Below are 21,081 nucleotides of genomic sequence, written 5' to 3'. Positions count from 1 at the left end.
GGAAAAAATAAGAGAAAATTTAAAAGAAAACACAGGATGCTTTGCAACTGTAAAAAAGGTAACACCTCAACATATCACAGTATTCTTTTACCTCTGCTTCTGCTCCTTTCATCATAATAACATGGAAGTAACTGACAGGTGGAGCTGACGGAGGCAGATGTTGGGTATGCATGTTTTGGTGGTGGTAATTTTGGGTTGGGTTGTTGGGGTTTTTTTGATCCAATCAAAAATAGATGCTTTGCATATTGTTCAACACATACAGCAACATTCTGCTATCTAACTTCCGTCATTTTGGAGTTCTGTTGTTGATCACTTAATACTATTCTTCGTGTCATCACTTCTTCATTTTTGTTTTTAACCCTTGACTGAGTTTTACACATTTGAGCAATACAATAAGGTAAAGATTCAGCAAGAGACTACAAAAATGCTCAGATAAGATTTACATTAGACTCAAGTGAGGCAGCTGAGATTTTTCAGAACAGCAGCACGTACAGAAAAGTCAACATCTCCTCCAGCTGGCAGTCTGATGATCCTGTTCCCAACTTCTCCAGCCTCCTGTCATGTCATATGCACTCTCCCTGTGTATTTAAGCCATACACATTTTTATCTTCCCTTCCCTTACTCTTTTTTTTTCTTTTTTTTTGAGAAAAATTGCTTCTCAACTGCCAGCTGTCACACTATTCAGAAGGAATGCATCTTCAACAGTAGTGCTATGATGGCTGTACCAGTGTTCCATATTTTAATTTTATGAAGACTCCTTCAATTTAAACCATCTGCACTCCAGCCCACTTCTCTTCTTATGCCTTCTGCTTTTACATTTATACACATGCTGCACCAATACTCTTCATCTTCATTGGTCTTTGTGAACCAGAACCTTCACTTTCAACTTTTTAAAATGGTTTCATTTACTAAACACAAGGATAACTCTGCCTGGACATTGTTCCTTTTATGGGCAAGCAATCACTAGAACCCATCTTTCCTCTGTGTTTTATGGTTTAGATATCTCAAATTTCTAATCCTTGTGTATTTAAGATGATTGCTTAGCATTTCACATGACGTAGTTACATCATGGGATCCAACTATTTTGTTCAACATCTTTCAAAACCAAGCTAGTATTGCTACAGAAATCTTTACTGCACCAGTTCAAACTGCAACTTCATCAATGAACTCCGAACATACTACTTTTCATCAAAAACCCTCAAAGAGAAAAAATACAATGTTACTTGTGACAGAAAGCTTCTTAAACACAGATTTAATTCCAAAACCTAGCATGAGAGTAAACATGAAGTTTTTATATGTAAGGTATTGAAAGGCATAAAAATTGAACATAGCAGAAAAAAGTAAGGTCATACTCTCGGAACAGAGGCATTCTAAGAGTAGTGGAAATCCACAAACAGGAGAAAAACACACAGATTCTTCCCCTTTTTCATCTCGTCATCTGCTGGAAACTTTCATTTAATAGCTGTTTTTTGTTTAAATGAATGAAAAACACTGGTAAATATTAGCTTGAGTCCTTTTTTTCAGAAAATTTAAGTATTTTGCTTCCCAGAGAAAACCCAAAGGAAAGCAAGAAGCACAAGCTGTAATTCAGCAGTTGTACAGCAGTTTATTTGTATCAAATTCTGAAAAGTGCTATTTCAATTTGTTTTAGTCATATTCATCTGCATGAACTGTCACAGAAACAGAAATCATTTAAAAAGCAATAGCAGTATTTCACTCAGTATATACAAGGCTCAGAAAAGCCCCATGTAATATGGTTTAGAGTGTCACCACCAAAACTGCAGATGTGAAGCAACATCAGAAGTCAGCTTTATGTTATTTTTTTAAATTGAGCCATCAATTAATAATATAGTGCAGAACATATAGCCTGAGATTCATACTCTCATAAATGTTTACAACTGCTAATAATTTTTTAACATTTTTTTGAAACTAAACTAAGAAAATTACCTAAAGGAAATACCAACACAGTGTAAATCTTTTGAATTTCAAGTCAATTAAAAAAATAGTTTAAATACCAGGAACAACTTCTGTCCATTTTGATTGACAGAACGTAGAACATTTCTCTGTGTTTCGCTTTCTGTTTCATTAATTACAGAAAAAACAGGGAAGAAAGTGCAAAAAAAGTACTTAGATAACTTTGCTCTTCAAGCAGTTTCTTCCATGTTAGAGAAAGAAGGTAATGGAAATTAACATCTACAAAATATACTCAACACAAATAATGCAGAAACTCTAAACAAACTACTCCATTATTTCAATAAATTTAGAAGGGTTTCAGAGGGTAGTAGCTATGACAGATTATTTTATTCTAAAATACACAGAAGCTTTTACCAATTACCATTTTGTTAGACAGTAAAACAACTACTAAAAATTTAATGAATTCACTATCCGATTCCTGAGTGTGTCCAGCATGTTACTGCAAAACGCTCATTAAGTAGAACAATGTTTCAATCCCTAGACCAAAAACAAAAATTCAGACTGTAACTTGGCATAAGTGGTAAAAGTGGCATGCAGAGGACTTTTCATTACTTACACTTTTTAGCTCGATAGGAAAAAAAAGACAAAAACACAAAACCAGTACATATACTTACTGTGTAATTGAATTTTGCACACTCTTTTCATTTAGAGTCATTCCTGGAGGTGGATCATTTTGCAATGCCAATAGTTCTTTTTGTAATCGTTTCTATAAATAAATTGTACAGAATATTTGAAATATTAAATAAAGTTCAACAATAAACATGCACACTAAAGTACATTTCATCAATCATTGAAAGGTAAAAGGAGTTTTACTTAAAAATTTAGATAAAAAGTGAAACTCAATGTTGAGAAAGAGAGCAGACTCTGCTAGAAATTAAACAAAAGTCACAAGCTAAACAAGTCACAAGCCTTAAACTTACCTTTTGGTAAAATGCAATGGCACTTTCATTAGGAACACTGCTAAGTGAAGAACTGTTGCACTACGAAATACACAGAGGTATCCAAGATTTTGTCGTATTACAAATATGTCAATTTGAGCTCTACACTGAGCAGTGACCATGTTATATTCCCTGACAGCATAAGATATACAATTAATTCTCCAAGATCTTAACAGCACAACTCTTCTTTCTCTTCTGTCTAGCATGTGTGCGAGCCTTTGCCTTGTTCTAAGAGGAAAGAGCACAAACTACTTCGTAACTTTATAGTAACCGCATCTTAGAACCTACAGACTCCTGATATTTAGAGAAATGTTAAACCAGTAGCTCAGGTAATTTTAACTATTTTGACAGGGATAAATTAGTAATGCAACCAGCCACTTCTACAACAGCTACCAGAACCATTTCTCACAATCCACAGAGGAAGAGAAATGCAGTCTCAGTGAAGTGCTACCACTGGCACTGCTTTCAGAATGTATTTTTGCCATATAAACAGTTATGCAATAATGTTTTGTCATTTCCATCTACATAACAAAAAGTTCAAGCCTTTCTCACGTCTTAACTCCCCTTTTTCCTGCCAACAACTTTAATGTTTACCATCTCCCAGTCTGTTTTCATCATCCTACTAGTCAAAATGACCTTAGGTAAGATTTAAGCCTGAGCTAGCACTCAAGAGGAATAAATATATATGATTTTGGGGTTTAATATCTAATTTTGATTCAATATAGGATTTTTTAAATGTGGGTTTATCAGATATTTGTAGCTGTTTCTTACTAATTTTTCAACTTTTCAAATAACTTCTCTGATGCTTAGTAGAACTTTAAAAAAATCACAGGGGAAAATAAAAAGTGTTCATTTGTCAATACAGAAGTGATTCTGTTATCTCATTACTACCTTTGAAACAAGATTACCATGAATTCAGAAACATAACTCTTAAAGAAAAGGCCCTCATACATTCACAATTTACATTTTAAAGTAACTTTCTGTGTCTGTCAAGCAGCCCTGAAAACTTGCTTTGGGTTTCCATTTTGAAAGTTCCTACTGTGAACCCAGATACAGACTTTAAAAGTAATTGTTTTGCAAGTAATTAAACAAATATGTTTAAGTGAAATGTTATGTCATAAAAGCATTTTACAGGCTGTTATAATTGGTGTACAGATATAAACAAAGCCAAAAAACAATGCTAGCATTTTCAGAAGAAAGCTATTTACAGTGCTAACACAGTGAAAAATCAGATTCATAGTTCATATTTTGCTTTCTGCACAGTTTAGGAAAATTTCAAATTATAAACACCAACCGTGTTTAACATTACTATTAAGAAATACATTACAAAAGAACAAAGCTTCAAAAACATTTTATAAATCCTTAATTTGAGTGACAGAGATGTTCTGAGGTCACTTCTCTTTCTGACACTTTCCAAGACACTCATCAAGTAAACCTCAATGGTAGTCAATCTGTGTGTGCCTTGTCATAGAGATCATCACACAGAGAAATACTTTAAAAGTTCAGAGATAAGAACCTTTTATGATTAGGTAAATTCAAACACTTCCCCTTAAAGAGGAGATTTGGAAACATTAGGTACGAAATAGTCATGAGCAAATGTATATAAGAACAGCAAATAATTCAGTACCCCCATTTACTTATACAAGTAGACCAACTATACAACTGTCTTTATAAAAAGGAGCCTAATATCCATTTTAAAATTAAATTAAGACCAGTCATATTAAGGTATCAATATCTGATCAAACACAGTAATTTGAAAAGAGGAAATGTTGTTTTTCTGTATCTGAACAAAAATCCCAAATTATCAACACTTAAAACATCCTCTCATTTCAAGTTCAGCAACTGTCTTTTCAGTCTAATACAGTCTCAGTCACTGTTTCTTCCTCTCCATCTGCTTCACAGCTTTTCAGTTCTCACATATAATATTTATGGTTCTTTCTAAAAAGCCAGTAACCCAAGAGGAAAAAAGAAAAAATAAAATGTCTACTTAATCAGCAGAGGACACCGAAGTGCTCTGTTCCTCCAATCTTAAAACATTTGCTGACACTGTCATAGGTGCCTGTCCATTAAATGCAAATAATACATACAGACAACACATTGCTTCTCATCAGTTGCAATACAAAATATATTAAGATCCAAAAAATGCATCCCAGAGAAACAACAGGAGATACTATTTACACTTTGGGTCAGAAGTATAACAGTAAACAAAACCATATTTTTAAAGACAAATAAGGCATTATCAGTTCCAAGTTAGGCAGTTCAAACAGCTATCAACGTAAATTCAGTCTGACCTGTATTTGCAGCTCTCAGTGAGAATATCAATAAAAAAAAATACATCCATGTCATTCCCATATAAAGCCAAAAAGAGCACATTCAGCAGAAAAAGGATATGTAATCTGACTATTAAGCCAAAGAAACTCAATAACATAAGTCTCCCATAAAAGCAAGCCTATAACATTGATAAAGCTTGTTTTCATTTCAGTACATGGATAGCAAAGAAATTTATCACTTGGAAATAAGGGAAACCACAAAGAAAACCTGACTATGATTACCTATAATGCATAGAAAACCCCAGTGCAGTTCTGACTAACAGCAAGTTCCTAGGCACAGCTCTGCATTGGAGATGTAGGGAGGGGACACAAAGGTCAAGAAACCCACAACTCTTGCAACTTGCTCTCCATTTAGAGCAAAGTCCCAAACCGAACCAATAGGATCAGCAAAAGGTGTTATTCCCTTCAGCTTTACTGTAACCACTCTAACCCTATGTCTATCTGAAGTATCAGCCGTGTTCTCCTTCATACTCTGCCCTGTCAGACTTCATACGTCTCAAGATTGTTCCCCTTAAGAGTAAGGCCAGGAAAAAAAACAAAGAAAAAATAAACATCCACTACCCTCAAAATGAAGAGGGTTTCACCCCACAACTATGGGCAATCAGGACAGAAGACCAACAACTGCTATTAGAGATGGCACAGAACCTTTTCATCTTTATTCTCTCCAGCTATACTATCTTGGATAACTTCCCTTGAAATTAAAGGATGAAAACACCAATTTTGAATAAACTCCTAGATTTTTTTCAGTCTCCGTAATGACAGGAACTCTGGGGAGACCTTATTGCAGCCTTTCAGTACTTAGAAGGAACCTGTAAGAAGGACAGGGACAGACTTTTTAGCGGGCCGTGTTACAACAGGACAAGGGGCAATGGTTTTAAAATAAAAGAGGGGAGATTCAGACTAGACATGAGGAATTTTTTTTTTTTTTTTTTTTTTTTACAGTGAAGATGGTAAAATGCTGGAACAAGTTGCCCAGAGAGGTGGTAGATGCCCCATCCCTGGAGACATTCAAGGCCAGGCTGGACAGGGCTCTGAGCAACCTGATCTAGTTGAAGATGTCCCTGCCCAGTACAGGGGGGGTGGAATTAGATGACCTTCAAAGGTACCTTCTAACACAAACTATTCTATGAACTCTGAAAGTTGTAGACAGCTCAAGGGGGAAAAGAAAATGTTTTTAAAGATTTCATGAGTGTTACTCTAGCCGTTACAGATAGAAACAAGGCAAAGTCTCTTCACAAAGAGAATTGCTACTGTTGGACCAACTGATATATATTTAAGAAGTGACACTTCTGGGAATACAAGCCCTCTTTTTCTTCCAACTGGAATAATAAAATATACTATTTCACAACACTATTATTCCATTAACCATGCCACACAAGTTAATCATACCTTATCTGATGAACATAGCTAAGTATCTTTAATAGGTTTTCACCAGACATTTTCAGAATTCGGTTTGTTCTGTCAGGCGTAAACTCAATTATTTCTGTACAGGCTAGCAAAATAGCTGCCTATAGACCTTTCCAGAAGAGGCTCAAGAGTACCCTATAGCAACTGGGACAAAACTGTAAACAGCATCACAGTCCACTAACCAGAACTCACTGAAATACTGAAAAATTGTTTTAAGAGAGGGGCTAACTAATATTTAGAAAGCTGTTTTTTTTAAAAATCAACCTCTCTGGCCAATGCATTCCAGTGTTTGACTGTCCTCATGGTATGTTTCTTTTATACCTTATTGGAACATCTCATAGTCCAATTTGTCTGTTGCCCTTTGTCTTCCCACTGTGACCCTGTTTTCGCTATCGCCCTTCCATTAGGTTGTTGTAGACATCAGCAAGGCCTTCCCTTTGCCTTCTCTTCTTAAGGCCAAAGAAATCCAGCCAGCCTCTCTGTGCACATCATGTAGTTCAGCCCCTAACCATCTTGGTGGCAATCTGTTGGACTTACTCCAGTACATCAATGTCTTTCTTGTACTAGGGCTCCCTGAAGACAGTGCTCCAGATGTTGTCTCAAGTGCCAGAGCAAGGGAAAGAATTGCTTTCCTCAAGCTGCTGACTACATTTGTAGACACAGCCCAAGATGCAACTAAGGATGCTCAGAAAATTTGGAAGATACCCTTCAAAGATATTACGAAGAAATGGTTTTTTCTTCATCTTTCAGTTACTTGAAATCTTAAATAATTTGTCTCGTGTTATGTCTCTATACACAAAACTGTATTATCAGGAGTCAATCTAGTTAAAAAAAAAAAAAATTCTTCAATGAAGCCCCTGAAGGACAGATTCATACAGTTTAATTAGGAAATTGAGCTCCTGGTTACCATAGTAATTCAGAAAACATCTAAAGTTTAAATGCAAAAACCTGAAATTAATTCCTATTCAATGTGTAACAATATTTGTACTAGATGACCAAAGAGGTCACATAGAACATTACTTTTCTCAGAGTAATACTAATTCTAAAGACTACTGTAATATCTTGCACAAATCCAGAGACACAGACTCAGCTTCAAGATAATTTAGTTATGTACTTATCAAAAAAATGAATCTGATATACCAAGCCCACACATATTAAGAACAAAAGGCACACTGCAAACATTAGTTTCTGAAATTAAGCATTTGAAAAGGAACAGTTTCAGAGAGAGAAAAGTCTTCCTTGTATTTGACAGCCATGAATACAGAAGACTTTTTTTCTGGCACAAAATCCTTGAGAATTAGCAGCAACGCACATAACAGGACAAAGTATAATGGATTAACACTTTTCAGACAATTTTAACTATCCCATTTGTAGAATCTTATAAACTTACAACCTGAAGATACTTCAGGGAAGTCACCTCTCCAGCTTACAAAAGGATGGATCAAAGATTCTTATAACATCCTTGTGGTTAAAAGCCTTTAACATTGTCCACATCACCCTATCTCTTGCTTTTATAATTGGAAGAACTTTCTTCACAGTAAGAGATCTAGCTGAATTGAATAAATTATGTCAAATTACTTCTCTTACTATTCATGGCTACAAAAGAGAATTATTTTACTTATTTCAACTTCTCTCCTTCTCCAATCTTTACTAAACACATAATTCCTTCAATGTCCCCCTCTCCAAGTCTCATTTTTTAAGTATTTAATTTTTACTGGTCTGCGGCTGTCTCCTTAATTTGTATTTTTAATATATGTATTTATATAAATATCTATCTTTATATATATAAAGAAAATAATGTTTCATCATGACCTTTACATGAATATACCCCAGAGATTTCTTTTTTCTTTGTAGCAGCACAATACTTTTCCCATCTCTTCCCCATATTAAACAGTTTGTAGCTTTCTCTACTGAATTGCATGTTATTAATTTGAATCCTCCTCCATTTGTTGCCAAATATGTATTTTGCAAGAACACTTATATCCCAGTCATCCAAGCCTCTTTCAGAAATGGCAAGAAAGCCAATGCAGACTGTCCTCAAAACACTCTTTTGTAGGTCCACTCAGCTTGACAGAACCAAATGCCCTCTCTCAGTCATACACACAGATGAACGAGAGTGATTTTACTACAACCAAACTACAACTGCGATACCCTGATAAGCAGGCTTTGCAGTTAATAAAAAAAAAAAAAAGACCCCACACACTGATTCATACCACATTTTTCTTGTGTGTTTATTCAAATGTCACACTAATGCAAGTCAAAAATATTTATACAATCAGAACACAGCTACTGCTCCTCTTTTACAATACTTACTGCACACGAAGAGGAAACTATGTTAGTTCAATGTGATTCATCTCTTTCTTGCTACTTTTTATCTAGGAACTCCCAAGTTAATGGTCTATTATATCCTACAGGCACACAGGCATCAGAGACTATTTGGTACAGTGATTTCTGGAAGCCACCCTCTCACATGATAGTAGAATAATAAAAATAGTATATATCATCTGGAAAGTCACTCAAAATAATTGTCAAAATAATCAGATTCAGTTGTTTAAACACTCCAAACAAAAAAAGAAAACCAGCTCACACAGGTGAATCATAGTAACTGACATAACATCCAGTGCCTAAAAGGTAATTATACTGTACTTTTTATTTAGAATAGTTTACTGACTCATTGTTAATTTAAGTATCTGTGTCATCTATTCTCTGTTTTCCTTTTCCATTCACAGGCTCATCCCTTTCTTCATCTTTCTAGTGATTTATAAAAACCTTTCCTAATGCTTTTCAAATCTGCTCATTTAAGACAATGCACTATGGGTAGATTTCATTCATCTGCTTGTCCCTTTCTTTCATATTGAGCTTTAGCAGTAATTACTCATTTTCACTTTTCTGTTTTGTACAAAGCCATTTCAGTCTCCAAGTTATTAAATAGCTCTTCATGTAGCCATACTGACTTTTACAATTATTCCTATATTTCATCCATACTGAGACAGCTTGACACATCAGTATTTTATTCTCGAAACTTGTAGCACTTCAACACCCTTAATTATTGGGAGTCCTTCTTTATTTACAGATCTCTAGCTATGTTGAAACACACATATCTAAAGTCAATACCAGAATTACATTTGCTATTTTTCTCACCATGAATGAAGAATATTGTTTTTTAATCACATAACTCAAGTGGCTTTCAGCCTCTCAGCCAGCTCCTTTAAGTCAAAATACAAGCTAGTGCAACTACTCATTCCCACAATAACCTCCAAATAGACGTCTTCTATACATTGACATGCTCTTGGGAGCTGTGCTTGCTGTATCGTTATTTCCATAACACAAGATCATCTTTCCAATGTTTCTGCTAATCCACCAGAAGATTTTATATATAAGCTCCCTTCCTGCTTCTCTACTTTATATTTAGATTTTTAAAAAACCCACAACAAACAAACAACACCAACCCAACTGCAATTGTGGAGTTATTTACATAAAGGGGGATTAAAAGAAGGATGCACAAGCAGTCTTAATTTTATATTTTCCTTATTTTGAGGGAGGACTTTATGCTTAGACATTTTAATACCACTTCCAAGTAATGCAAAAATAAAATGTATCAAAAATATTCACTATCTAGAGGGAAACATAACAGCAGGGTAGGAAGATGAGAAACTCAAGACTGAGTAACACCATGGTACTTCAACTACAGGAAAAACCAGCTGCAAAAGGCAAGAGTAGTGACATAACCAGTAGTTTACACAAGTATGTTCAAAAAGGTGGAAGTATTTGAAACCAAGATTACTTAATTCATCTACCTCTACAGGAAAGGATGATTCAAGGATGAAGTCATAGAACACAGCTTAACACCAATCCAAACATCAGTTCCAAAAGAAAGTTTACTCAAGTAGTTGAGACGTAACTGACATAGTGATGGCTTGTATTCTGTTGTTAATTCTGTCAAATATTTGTGCAACCCCTTCAGTTATTCTCCACAGATTTTCTAAAGTGTCAAGCTTATAAGACTTCTCAAAGCACATGGAGCAAAGAACACAAAATTAACTGGAAGTCAGTGGACTAAAATTCCTGCCAGCTCCACAGACAGCTCACAACAGCAGCTATCATTTCAATCCCGATGGATGGACACTCACTGTCTGTCATGGTTCAAATTAAATACATCTCTGAAACAAACAGCTTCTAGCACCTTCTAGATAGCACACATCTTACTTAGCCACCACTAGAACTGGTGTGGTATCATCGCAAAAGCTACAGCTGAATTCTCATTTATGTTGATTCCTGGTGAACCATATAAAGACAGGGCAGAACCATATAAAAAGATGCAATATGTGAAAAGAGGGAAAGGCCAGCAATTTAAGACAGAAGGAGATTTGGAGGTTGGTAACATTAGTATTTCAGAATGCATCTCCTAGAATCAGATTGGTCACCATGCACCATTGAGCAAGATGTTATGGGTCACATAAATGCTTATTAACAGATACAAAATTAGTTAACTGATCTGTGTTCCTGTCAGCTACTTCAAAAGGCAATAAGCTATATTCCTAAAGCCTATATGAGAATATCACCACCATATTCCCCAAAACCAGGGATCTTTTTTCTGATTCTACCAAAACCAAGGATCGTATCTATGACCAGACCAGTAGACAGACTTTAAGCACAATCCCCCACAATGCAACAGCGCAGTCAAAAGTATTTTCCTTCCTCGCCAAGAAAACATACCTAGCTTTTGTAGGTATGTGAAAATTGCCTTTCTCAATGCCTTTAAAAAAGGAATATCACAATATCAGATGTCTATTTCCAGCTCTAAGCCCATTGTCAGAACTCTTACAATAGCTTTGCCCCTCCCTCGAAAAACTGGAGCTTAGAGAGTTAAACTTTAACACAGTTATATGCAAACAAAAGCATGTGTACAGTGAAAAACCAAGGCATTCTTAGTCATAGAGGTAACTACCAAGTACAAATTAGGTACATACAGCTGAGAGCAACCAAGATAGCCAATGAATATTGTTTCAGTTAACATATTATACTTCATAACCGGAGTGGGCAAAGCACAGCACAGATATACCGTTCCACTGGCTCTGTTGATTAGCAGTAGGATATTAACACCGTAATCCAATCAAGGTCAACTGTGTGTCTACACCTTCCCTTATTATTTCCTCAGAGCTGAAAATACAAACTTTATAAAGGCACATGATCCAACAAAAATAAGGCTGAAAAACGATCAATGCATACCTTCAGCAGTCTTATCGTTGCAAATCTTGAAACTACACTTTTTGGCATTTCAAGAAAAGTTGCACAAGATGTGTCGTATATTAACTTGGTAAACTAAACAATGCCCTTAGTTAAACGCTCTACTTATGAACAACCCTGAATATAGATCTGAAAGTCTGGTTTAGAGATTTTTTTTTTTTTTTTTTTTTTTTAGGGAAAGAATAGAATAGAGAGAAAAGCTGAGCTGATGAAACTGAAAAGAAGATTCAGTACAAGACAAGATATATTAAGGGCAGTTTTAAGAGCTTGGCAGAAAACAGCGGCGGGGAAAGCAATTTTTCTCTATCAGTGGAGCAGAAACCTACCAGTAGAGTAAAAAGTAGAAGATGGGCAAACAGCTTCTGTTAATTTCTGCTGAAGGAAACATATATCACCACACCTTATTTTAATACTAAAACAAGCTGTGATAGATGATGAAGCTGGAATGTGATGGCCTTTTCACCTGGAGTGGTAGAGACCCTACTAGCCATGCTCAGTTTGGCAATATCATGAGGATATGAAGAAACTGAAAAATGGAACAGCAACTTCACAGACTAGGAAGCATGAATGTCGAAAACATGTGCACTTGAATTTTGTTAGAAACTTTCTATTTCCACACTCTCCAATTCCCTTTTCTTTGTTGCAATGATAAAGAAACTAGTAGCCTTCCAAAGCCAAGCCTTCCTAGACACTGTAAAGTCAACCTTAATCTGGCTTGGAGATCAAAGAGGAAGAAAAACTAACTGATAAAACAGCTAAAAGTTAAAAATTAATCCCACAGGGGCTCCATTCTTCTATTTTATGCTGGTAAAGCCACTGCGCCCTAGGGAGACCTAAAAATATTTCTTCAGTAACTACCAATGATTCTCTTCCACACCCAAAGATGTAAATGTACCCAGCAAACTCTGTTAGCACAAAAGCACTGTCAGTTCTATGATGAAGTCCTGGCAAAGAATTTACATTTCACTTTTGAGCTACGGGCCGTCACCTCCTCCCCATTCAAGTCAAAAAATGTTTAAAAAAAGAAAAAAATCCTTTTTGTTTCAAATAAGTTTTTGCATGCATGAGATTTTTTTTTCCCAAAAATGCTCCCTCACAGAATGGAGGCAAACAGTAACCTTGTACCAGAACAGAAGGAGCTGTTAGCAGGCTGTTTTTCCAACACCACCATGTTGTTTCATAAGCAAAGCTGCTGCTAGTCTGCTAGTAAAATATACTAACTTGAGAGAGTTAAGACCAGTAACAACTGTATTTTCAGCATTTTGGTTCTTCCATTCACACATTTGTTACTGAAAAGGACCTGAAATCCAGAATATGGAGTTCTAAACACTGGGTAGAGAGTCCTGCTTTTCAAACAAAACTCCTCTACAGAAAAAAAAGTTTTTAGCGGCATTAAGTACTGCTGGAATAGCATGCTATTCTCCAGATAGAAATCTAACTTTAAACACCAACAAGCTCTCAAACAGAAGAAAAACAAGGTAAAGATTAAAAATGGTGACATTCAAGAAAAAATTACCTGTTACAGTTCATCTTGCTATTTAGGGAATCTAAAGAAAAGATGGCAGTTCCTACAAATTAAAAAAATCTTGCAGAGTGTATCCCATAATTCAGGTGAAATCATTTGGCCCAAACTCTTAAACTCATAAGCCATCCAGATACTGGATTATCACAACCCTGCATGATTTTTTTCCTAATGAAGTTCTTCCGGTAAGTTTTAATCAAGACCCAGAGGAGGACAGAAAGATAATTGTCTGGATGTGCCCAATTAAAGCTTCAGCAGAACACATAACAAAACGGCTTCACAAAATACTCTGCCCACAAAAAAATAATATCGTGATTTGAAGAATTGTTTTTCAGTTTTATCTATTTTCGGCTGAAAATCAGGTTTTCAATCCGTACTGAGAATGCAGAAGCAGATTAGTCTCCTCTTTCTCATTCTAATAAAACATGTTAACATCTGGCAACCCAATTCTAATGTTATTTTCCCAGACCAACCCATAGTTCAAGTTCTAAATGTCAGGCATTTTGTACATTTCTCTGTTTTTAAACGAACCAAAAGGCAATACATAAATCTTTTAGCAAGCTACTTAGAAATAAATTTTCACCACTAATCTTTTGTTCTTCCAAGTATTTAAAAATTTAATTAGGTTATGGATTGGGGGGTGGGAGGAAGGATTGTTGACTTCTCAGTTTGATAACAGAATATCATCTTCACATGCTCCAAAATATTCTAAAATATTTGACTAGAAGGTCAAAGCAACACAGCCCTCTTCTACACAGAAGAATATGCTTGTCTTAAACTAAGACAAGATCAACCTGAAATCGGAACTACAGTGTAATTAAAGACAAACCAATGACTACACACACACACACAAAAAACACTCTGTACTCCACAGTCTTACAAGCTTTTTGCCAGATAATCCATTTTTTTTTTTACAATGAACCTGTCACTTTAAAGCAAATTGAGTGAAATCCACTAATGAAGAATAAAATGAAACTGACAGCCAGTCATCTGTTTTATAAATGGAGTCTTCAAATGTACTAACACCCAGCAACAAGCCTCACACAGTAGTAAAAAGTCAAACAAAAAAATTTTATATTTTAAGGACAAAAATCTGGCATTATTTGAACTGCTTCAGTTAAAGAAATAGATTTAAGATAACAGCAAGGGCTGGCACAATGAGGGCAACCATATATTTACCAGGGCATTTCTTATTCTTATAAAAAACATTCCAAAGGTTGATAACCAAGATCAAATGCTGTATTCTGACTAGAAGTCTTTTGGAAAGAAAAGGGGCAAAACCTTGGAAGCTGCAAACTGTGACAACAGTTAAATACTGATCAACCTGTATCCCTAAATATGACCAGGAGAGCATTTCTAACTTCGGAAATCTCAATCCATTCAGTTTCCTTGTCCCTTCTCATTATTGGCAACTAACTTCTAATCAAGAAGAAATAAATAAATTTATGTGAACAAGTAGCATCAAATTCCATGAAGCATTTTATTCCAACACACTTTTAGAGACAATATTTGATATACTCTAGTAAAGTATTATCAAAATGTATTGACATATATACAGGATTTTCTTATTTCAAGCAGTATTTTTAATTAAGGTTTAATACAAAAAGATGATAACTTTGTATTTGTAAGCACCCAAGCAGAAACAATTGTTTTTTAATACTGTGTATGAAAGGATGAATAGCTAGTATGCTCAATCAGATCATTAGTTATCAAAAATAACTAAGTGTCTCACAACTCCTGCTCTACCACCGTTAACTTCTGTTCTTTCTTTTCTAACACATTAATACTGCTGCCGGGATCACAAATGATGGGGTTCTCTCCCTTCTTCCCCTGCCACCCCAGATTGACGCTTGTTTTTCATTCCAACCACTAAGGTCACCTCAGAGGAAAGACAAACAACAAACAAAGAAAAAAACTGTAGAGGCTGGCACAGATTCCAGAATACCTTTTGAAAGCCCTCAACTACCAAAAGCAGACAGAAGACAGGTTACCTGATCTTCAGTCTATCACAAAAGGTTGCTTACTAGCTCTCTTTGTTTTAAAACATTTATTTACTGTATTTTTGTTAAAATAAATGAAGTTTCAACAGGTTTCAATTAATGGGTAATATTGTCTCTTCCTCCCTTCAAAAGGCAAAAACCCAACCCCCATCCGACAGTTCCGTCACAGTCCTCTGCTACTTCAAAACCATGCAAGATACACAGAATTTTTGGCTCCTAGTACTGAGCAAAAGACCTTTGCCATCTTCTTTCCCTCTGCCCCAGTGGGAACTTTAACCTCTGACTGCTTGACAGCTCATCTCTCAGTAGTAAATCAAGCCTACATCAGAGACAGGAGCATTATACCGAACACATCTGTGCTTGTTGTACACAGCCATAACTATGGGTAAATTCAATGAAAGTTATTCCTTCTCTTTGATCACATAATCTCTAGGAGTATTCACTGGTATAGCCTATACCTATGTATTACATGCTGCATATTCTTTAGTCTGAAAGTCATAGCTCAATAGAATTTGAGCAGACAATTAAAGAAAGTGCTTGATCACTGAGTTTTGCACATTGTTTGAGATAAGCTGCTTTACCTTATTAATTACAAACTCACAGAGCTCCCAAAACTCTCTTTTACACAAACAAGTGAAACTCCTTTGGGCCTAAAGATGTAACTTTGATTTTATTCATCTTTACTGACTTAAAGACTATAAATTTTAAACTTCACTAAATATTCAACTCACTTTAAAAGCGTATTTATAAAGCCCAAGACTAAACTAACTCATCTTGGTAAAATAACTATAAATTTTGCCTTTATCTTATTTCACTGTAGCATGGCTATATGCCAAAACTAATATACCACCTATCAGTACACACTGATAACTGAAGGTTACATAAAGGACTAACAAACTATTGGTGGACAGGAGAAATCCTTTTTACTCCCCACTCATTCTGGTCTCAATTATGGTACTACCATTTTTCCATTTAAAAAGTGATTTAAATATTTATCTTCAACAGTATTTCACCAATGGCACCACTAAATAATTAAAATTGTTACTAACTACCAATAAACACTCATTTTAATCTTTATTTTTAAAATATTTTATTTGAAATAACACAAATAGCATTTCGTACTATTACGTTTAACAGTACAGAACACGCATCACCACGTAAGTTCCAGCTGACTGAGAGCTTTCCTCACTTAAGGTTAGGTTTGTCCAGGGTTTTTTGGAAGATATATTAAAAATGGTTCAGAACTTTTTCCTGAACAATGCTACCAAATAAGAGAAAAGTATTTCCAAATTATCAAATAAAAATGTTGTCAATATCAAGAAAGATTAAGAAATGAGAAATTGTTCTGAGACAGCTGGAAGCACAGAACTTCCACTGAGACTAAAAGAACAAGTAAAGAACAGAACCAGGGAAGTCTAACCAAAAGTAGGCATATCCAGAGCATAATATTTTCCTATAATGTAATTACAACTCAACTTTTCTTGAGATTTCAATGGCTTGTATACATTCTCCCCATCCTTTACACCACTGGCTGAAAAAAAATGCGGTGAAAATTGTGGGAAGCTTTTGTGCTGCTACTGTCTTGTGTTTTGTAACAAAACTTTCCGGTGATCTCAAGCTACCGTGAATTCTGCATTGTCATCTAGCACAATTATTTTATTAAATGTCTGTTTAGATATAGATTTTGGAAAAAAAAAAATCTATTGCTGTAACAAGACTTTTCAAGCAGCAGTTTGTATTTTGATGTGTGTATTTTGATGGCAGCCCACCAACAGGCAGCTCTCAAGGACAAAAAATAATAATCCTGATAACAAAAACGCATGGCAAAGGCTAAGGCTAATGTTCTACACTCTACTAAAGCTGTTTGTGCCATTAATTACATTTGTTCTGTATGTAATCAGATTTAAATATCTACATGTATAAACCTCATGTGACTAATTTTAAAGGAACAACCAGAGGTTATTTTGGGGATAAAATGTAAACCTAAAACTGTTCCCACAGATGTGTTTGTGAAAGCTGTTTAAATACCTCCCGTTGTAATTCATGGTTTGAAGTAACATGGTATTAAAAATGAAAGGAGAGGAAACGTAAAATGGTAGTAGCTAGAACGTCAGCATTACGGATAAAGCAAATCTTTCAAGTTTAAGATGCAAATAGTTGATATCTGTGGGTTGAGGGAGAAATGCATTCATTATCTAACACTTTGTAAGGCAATAATATATTCCATACACTTTCAACTGAAATTTCCTGGTTCTATTTTTTACTTGCTCTTCTATTCTTAATGCAAGTTCTGCATTTCCAGTTATTCCAAGAACAACTGTTAAATGCTTTTTTTCTTCAGTAGTTGACATATTTTTACGTTTATATGTAGCTTTAAGACTTCAGATTACTAACTATGCTATACCACATTTTCCAAAGCAAATTCACTCTATTCACTTGTTCTACACTAGTGACAACTTCCAATAATATTTCTGTGGGTTTTTTCTTTGTTTTTGTGTTTGTTTCTTGTTTGGTTGTTTTTTCATGCAGGTATTTTCAGTGTTTGTTTTTTTTCCAGGAAAAGTTGCACAAGCTTCGTTTTTTTTCTGGGAAAAAAAAATCTTGCCGCGGAGAAGCTTTTCCTTCAAGTTTGTTGGTTTTTTGTTTTGTTTTTTTTTTTGGGGGGGGGCTGTTTTTTTAATTAAAAAAAAAACATAATTTACCTGAAGTTATGCAAACCAGGTTTAAACCAATCCAGCAGTGGCAAATTAGTCACCACTTTAGGCAACACATTGATTAAAAAACAAACACAGGATCTTCTCAACATTGGCTGCTATTATTCTAGAAGAAAAGTGTTACAGAAAACTACCATTAAAGAATGTCCATACAGATAAAGATCACAATGAATTTAAATTATACAAGTAAAGCCTCAAACTCTCAAATTTTACAAGTTGCTATGCATCAACTGCACTGCAGTAGCCCTTCACGGGTATGTTCATTGCCACTGGCAAAAAGAGGTAAATTGTTACAGTTTCAAAACTTTATTTGTACCCTGACCTAGACTGATCAGATAACTCCAGCTTTAAGCTAATCAGATAAATTTTGGTGAATTTGTAAAAATAAGATGTAATTAACCCAAGGCATCATAAACTGCCATAATTTTATATGGCAATGTAAGAGGTGACTAACTCCTACTTAGTGTACCAATATTGCATTCTTATCATAAATACAAATAATTTAAATGTTAACTAATAGAAGAATTCAGAGCTTTGAAATCTTGTTCACCTGTGAAGGTGTCTACTATTGAGAAACTTACTTTTACAGTTTATTTAAAATAATTTCCCAAACAATTCCTTTTCCAATTTGCTAAACTGCATTACTAAACTAGCAATTTACTAAACTCAGGAAAAAAGCCATAACATTACACAACTAGCAACACACAGACAAAAAGAATTCCATAAACTTCCTTGAATCTTTCATCAAAAGACAACAGAACACTATAAAAAAAAAAAAAAAAACAACAAAAAAAAAGTGTAATCTTACCATCTTACCGCTGGTATTTCTAAAATGAATGCAGTTACATTAGACTTATGGCATCGTCATATTTTCAGGAAGCAAGTACTACCTCCACACATAACTTATCTTACTTTTAGGCAACATTTGTCATTCATGTATCCTAAATAACCTCATTTAATTTGTAATCATTATTTCCCCTTTAAAGAGGGAGCAACAGGAATGAGGGTGAGGCAAATTGTAGAAGATCATTTCCTAGACCAGAGACAGCAACACAGCACAGGTATACAAAGTCCCACGGAGTGCCTCCTGCAAGTTTCACAACTGTCACTTCCCTAAAGTTTTCACACAGTTTTATAAAAGATACTACTTAATTATTGCCTCTGTTTTGCAGTTATACTTGTTGAAGTCTGAACATTAAAAAAAAAAAAGAGAACATTACAAAAACACATTTGCCAGATAGAGCTGATAAAATGAAGGCAGATCAGACTGTCTAAATTACTACTACATAAAGAACATTCTGTACAGTATGTTCTTGATCCCATTTTATTTTAATAACTCAGAAAGACACATTATGTTTTTTTATGCTTCTAAACCTCATAGAAGAATTTCTACCCCATGAAGTTCAATGCCTTACAATTTTAACTCTTTTTAGCTATGCTAAATCCAGGCTATTAGGACAATTAAACTAATTTCATTCATTTTGTACACCCTTTCTGGGCTTTTCAATTACTAGGGACAAAAAAATATAACTTATACAGGACCAAAATGAAAGAAGAAAAGAAAAGAAGCAGCAGTTTGAGGCAGAAAACAGAAGTGCTAGATCATCCAGATCTAAAAACAAAACGGAAAACTAACAATTCAAGGACCACCAGAGCAGTTACAGGCAAAATAAAGAGGGGTCACTGCCACAAAACTCACGTGATCCTTTCCCCTGCTTCAGTCACAATAAATCACCACCCACTCAGAGCAGCACACAGTGAAAGTGATCCATTCCTCCAGTGCAGTTTCTGTAGCTACTATTTAAGAACTCCTTTGGAGAAGGTATGAATAAATAATTCAGCTGGAAATACCTGTCAAGCAGCAGGATGTTTCGTGCTACTGTACCTACAGCAACCCCATCCAACCAACTACACCAGCCATTATCTATCCACAGGACTAACACCACACTACAATCTCATTTTACCGAGAGAAAGAGCACCCCACAGGCAACACAGATACACGGCCTGGGACAATACCTGTCTGTCCCAGTCCCCCTGTACCCGAGAATTACAGTGCCGTAACCCCAGAAACGCCTGGCAGGCTGGAGCTGTTGGTCACGTCCTTCGATGCCGCCCTCATGGTGTCACCAGGAGGGTCTCCCTGACCGCCCCCCACCCCAACCGCGGCCGCCACATCGCGGGGGGGGGAAGCGAGCCGAACACCTCCCATGGCGGCCAGCGAGGCCATGGCCCCCTCAAATCCTGCCGAGGGGGAGATGGATCCCTTCGCCCTCCCCTCACCTTCCCAAGGAGAGGGGACATCGCTGCCAAACCTCTCCCCTAGACGCCCGGTACCCCTGCCCTCCTCCCCCGCCCCACCCGCCCTCCCTTGCGGCTCCCTACTCCCGTACCACAGTCGAGGCCCAGCGTCGCCCGTCACAGCCTGCCCCCGCGGGTCTCGGCTCCATGCCGGCGCCGGGCCGGCTCTGCTACACCTCCTTTTGCCCTTCGCGGCCCCGCGGAGCGGCCACCGGCCCGCGGCCGCGTTGCCGCCGCACAACCGACTCCCTCAGCCGTTGCCCCAGCGGTTACTCCGCCCGCGCCGCTCCCTACAGCGCACCACCACGCACACGCCCGCGGGAACGGCTCCTCCCGGCTCCGGTCCCCCGCCGCCGCTCGGCCCGCACCCCCACGCCCCGGCACTGCCCCAGCTCCGCCGCAGGCTCCCCACCTGCATAGACGCCATGATGGATCCTCCCCCTCCCCTCTGCGCCGCCAGCCCGGGCCCACAGAGACGCAGCGTCGCGCGCCCGTCCCCTTCCCCGTCACGTGCCCGCACCGCCGGGCGAGCGGCCGCGCATGCGCGAGGGGAGGGCCGGGTGGGCCCTGTCCTTGAGCTCGCGCTGACGCTCCCGCCCTCGGCGGCGCGTGCTGGGGCTGCCCGGCACCTGCGGGGGGAGGGGACAGGGC

At 36.9% G+C, this 21,081-nt stretch overlaps 1 protein-coding gene across 1 annotated transcript in view; it reads right to left on the bottom strand.

Annotated features, from left to right (window-relative positions):
- UBE2W (ubiquitin conjugating enzyme E2 W) overlaps positions 1-20,677 on the bottom strand; it is a 36,767-nt gene extending 16,090 nt beyond the window's left edge. The window contains exons 1-2 of the mRNA XM_082045127.1: positions 20,523-20,677; positions 2,589-2,680 (exon numbers count right to left, since the gene is read on the bottom strand). Of these exons, the coding sequence (XP_081901253.1) occupies positions 2,589-2,680; positions 20,523-20,579 (149 nt within the window). The 5' untranslated portion in view covers positions 20,580-20,677. The remainder of the gene's footprint in view (positions 1-2,588; positions 2,681-20,522) is intronic.
- Between the last annotated feature and the right edge of the window lie 404 nt (positions 20,678-21,081).

This window comes from Streptopelia decaocto, assembly GCF_964273445.1.
Source record: "Streptopelia decaocto genome assembly, chromosome: 2".
Taxonomy (NCBI): Eukaryota; Metazoa; Chordata; class Aves; order Columbiformes; family Columbidae; genus Streptopelia; species Streptopelia decaocto.
This window is presented reverse-complemented; position numbering and strand designations above follow the sequence as displayed.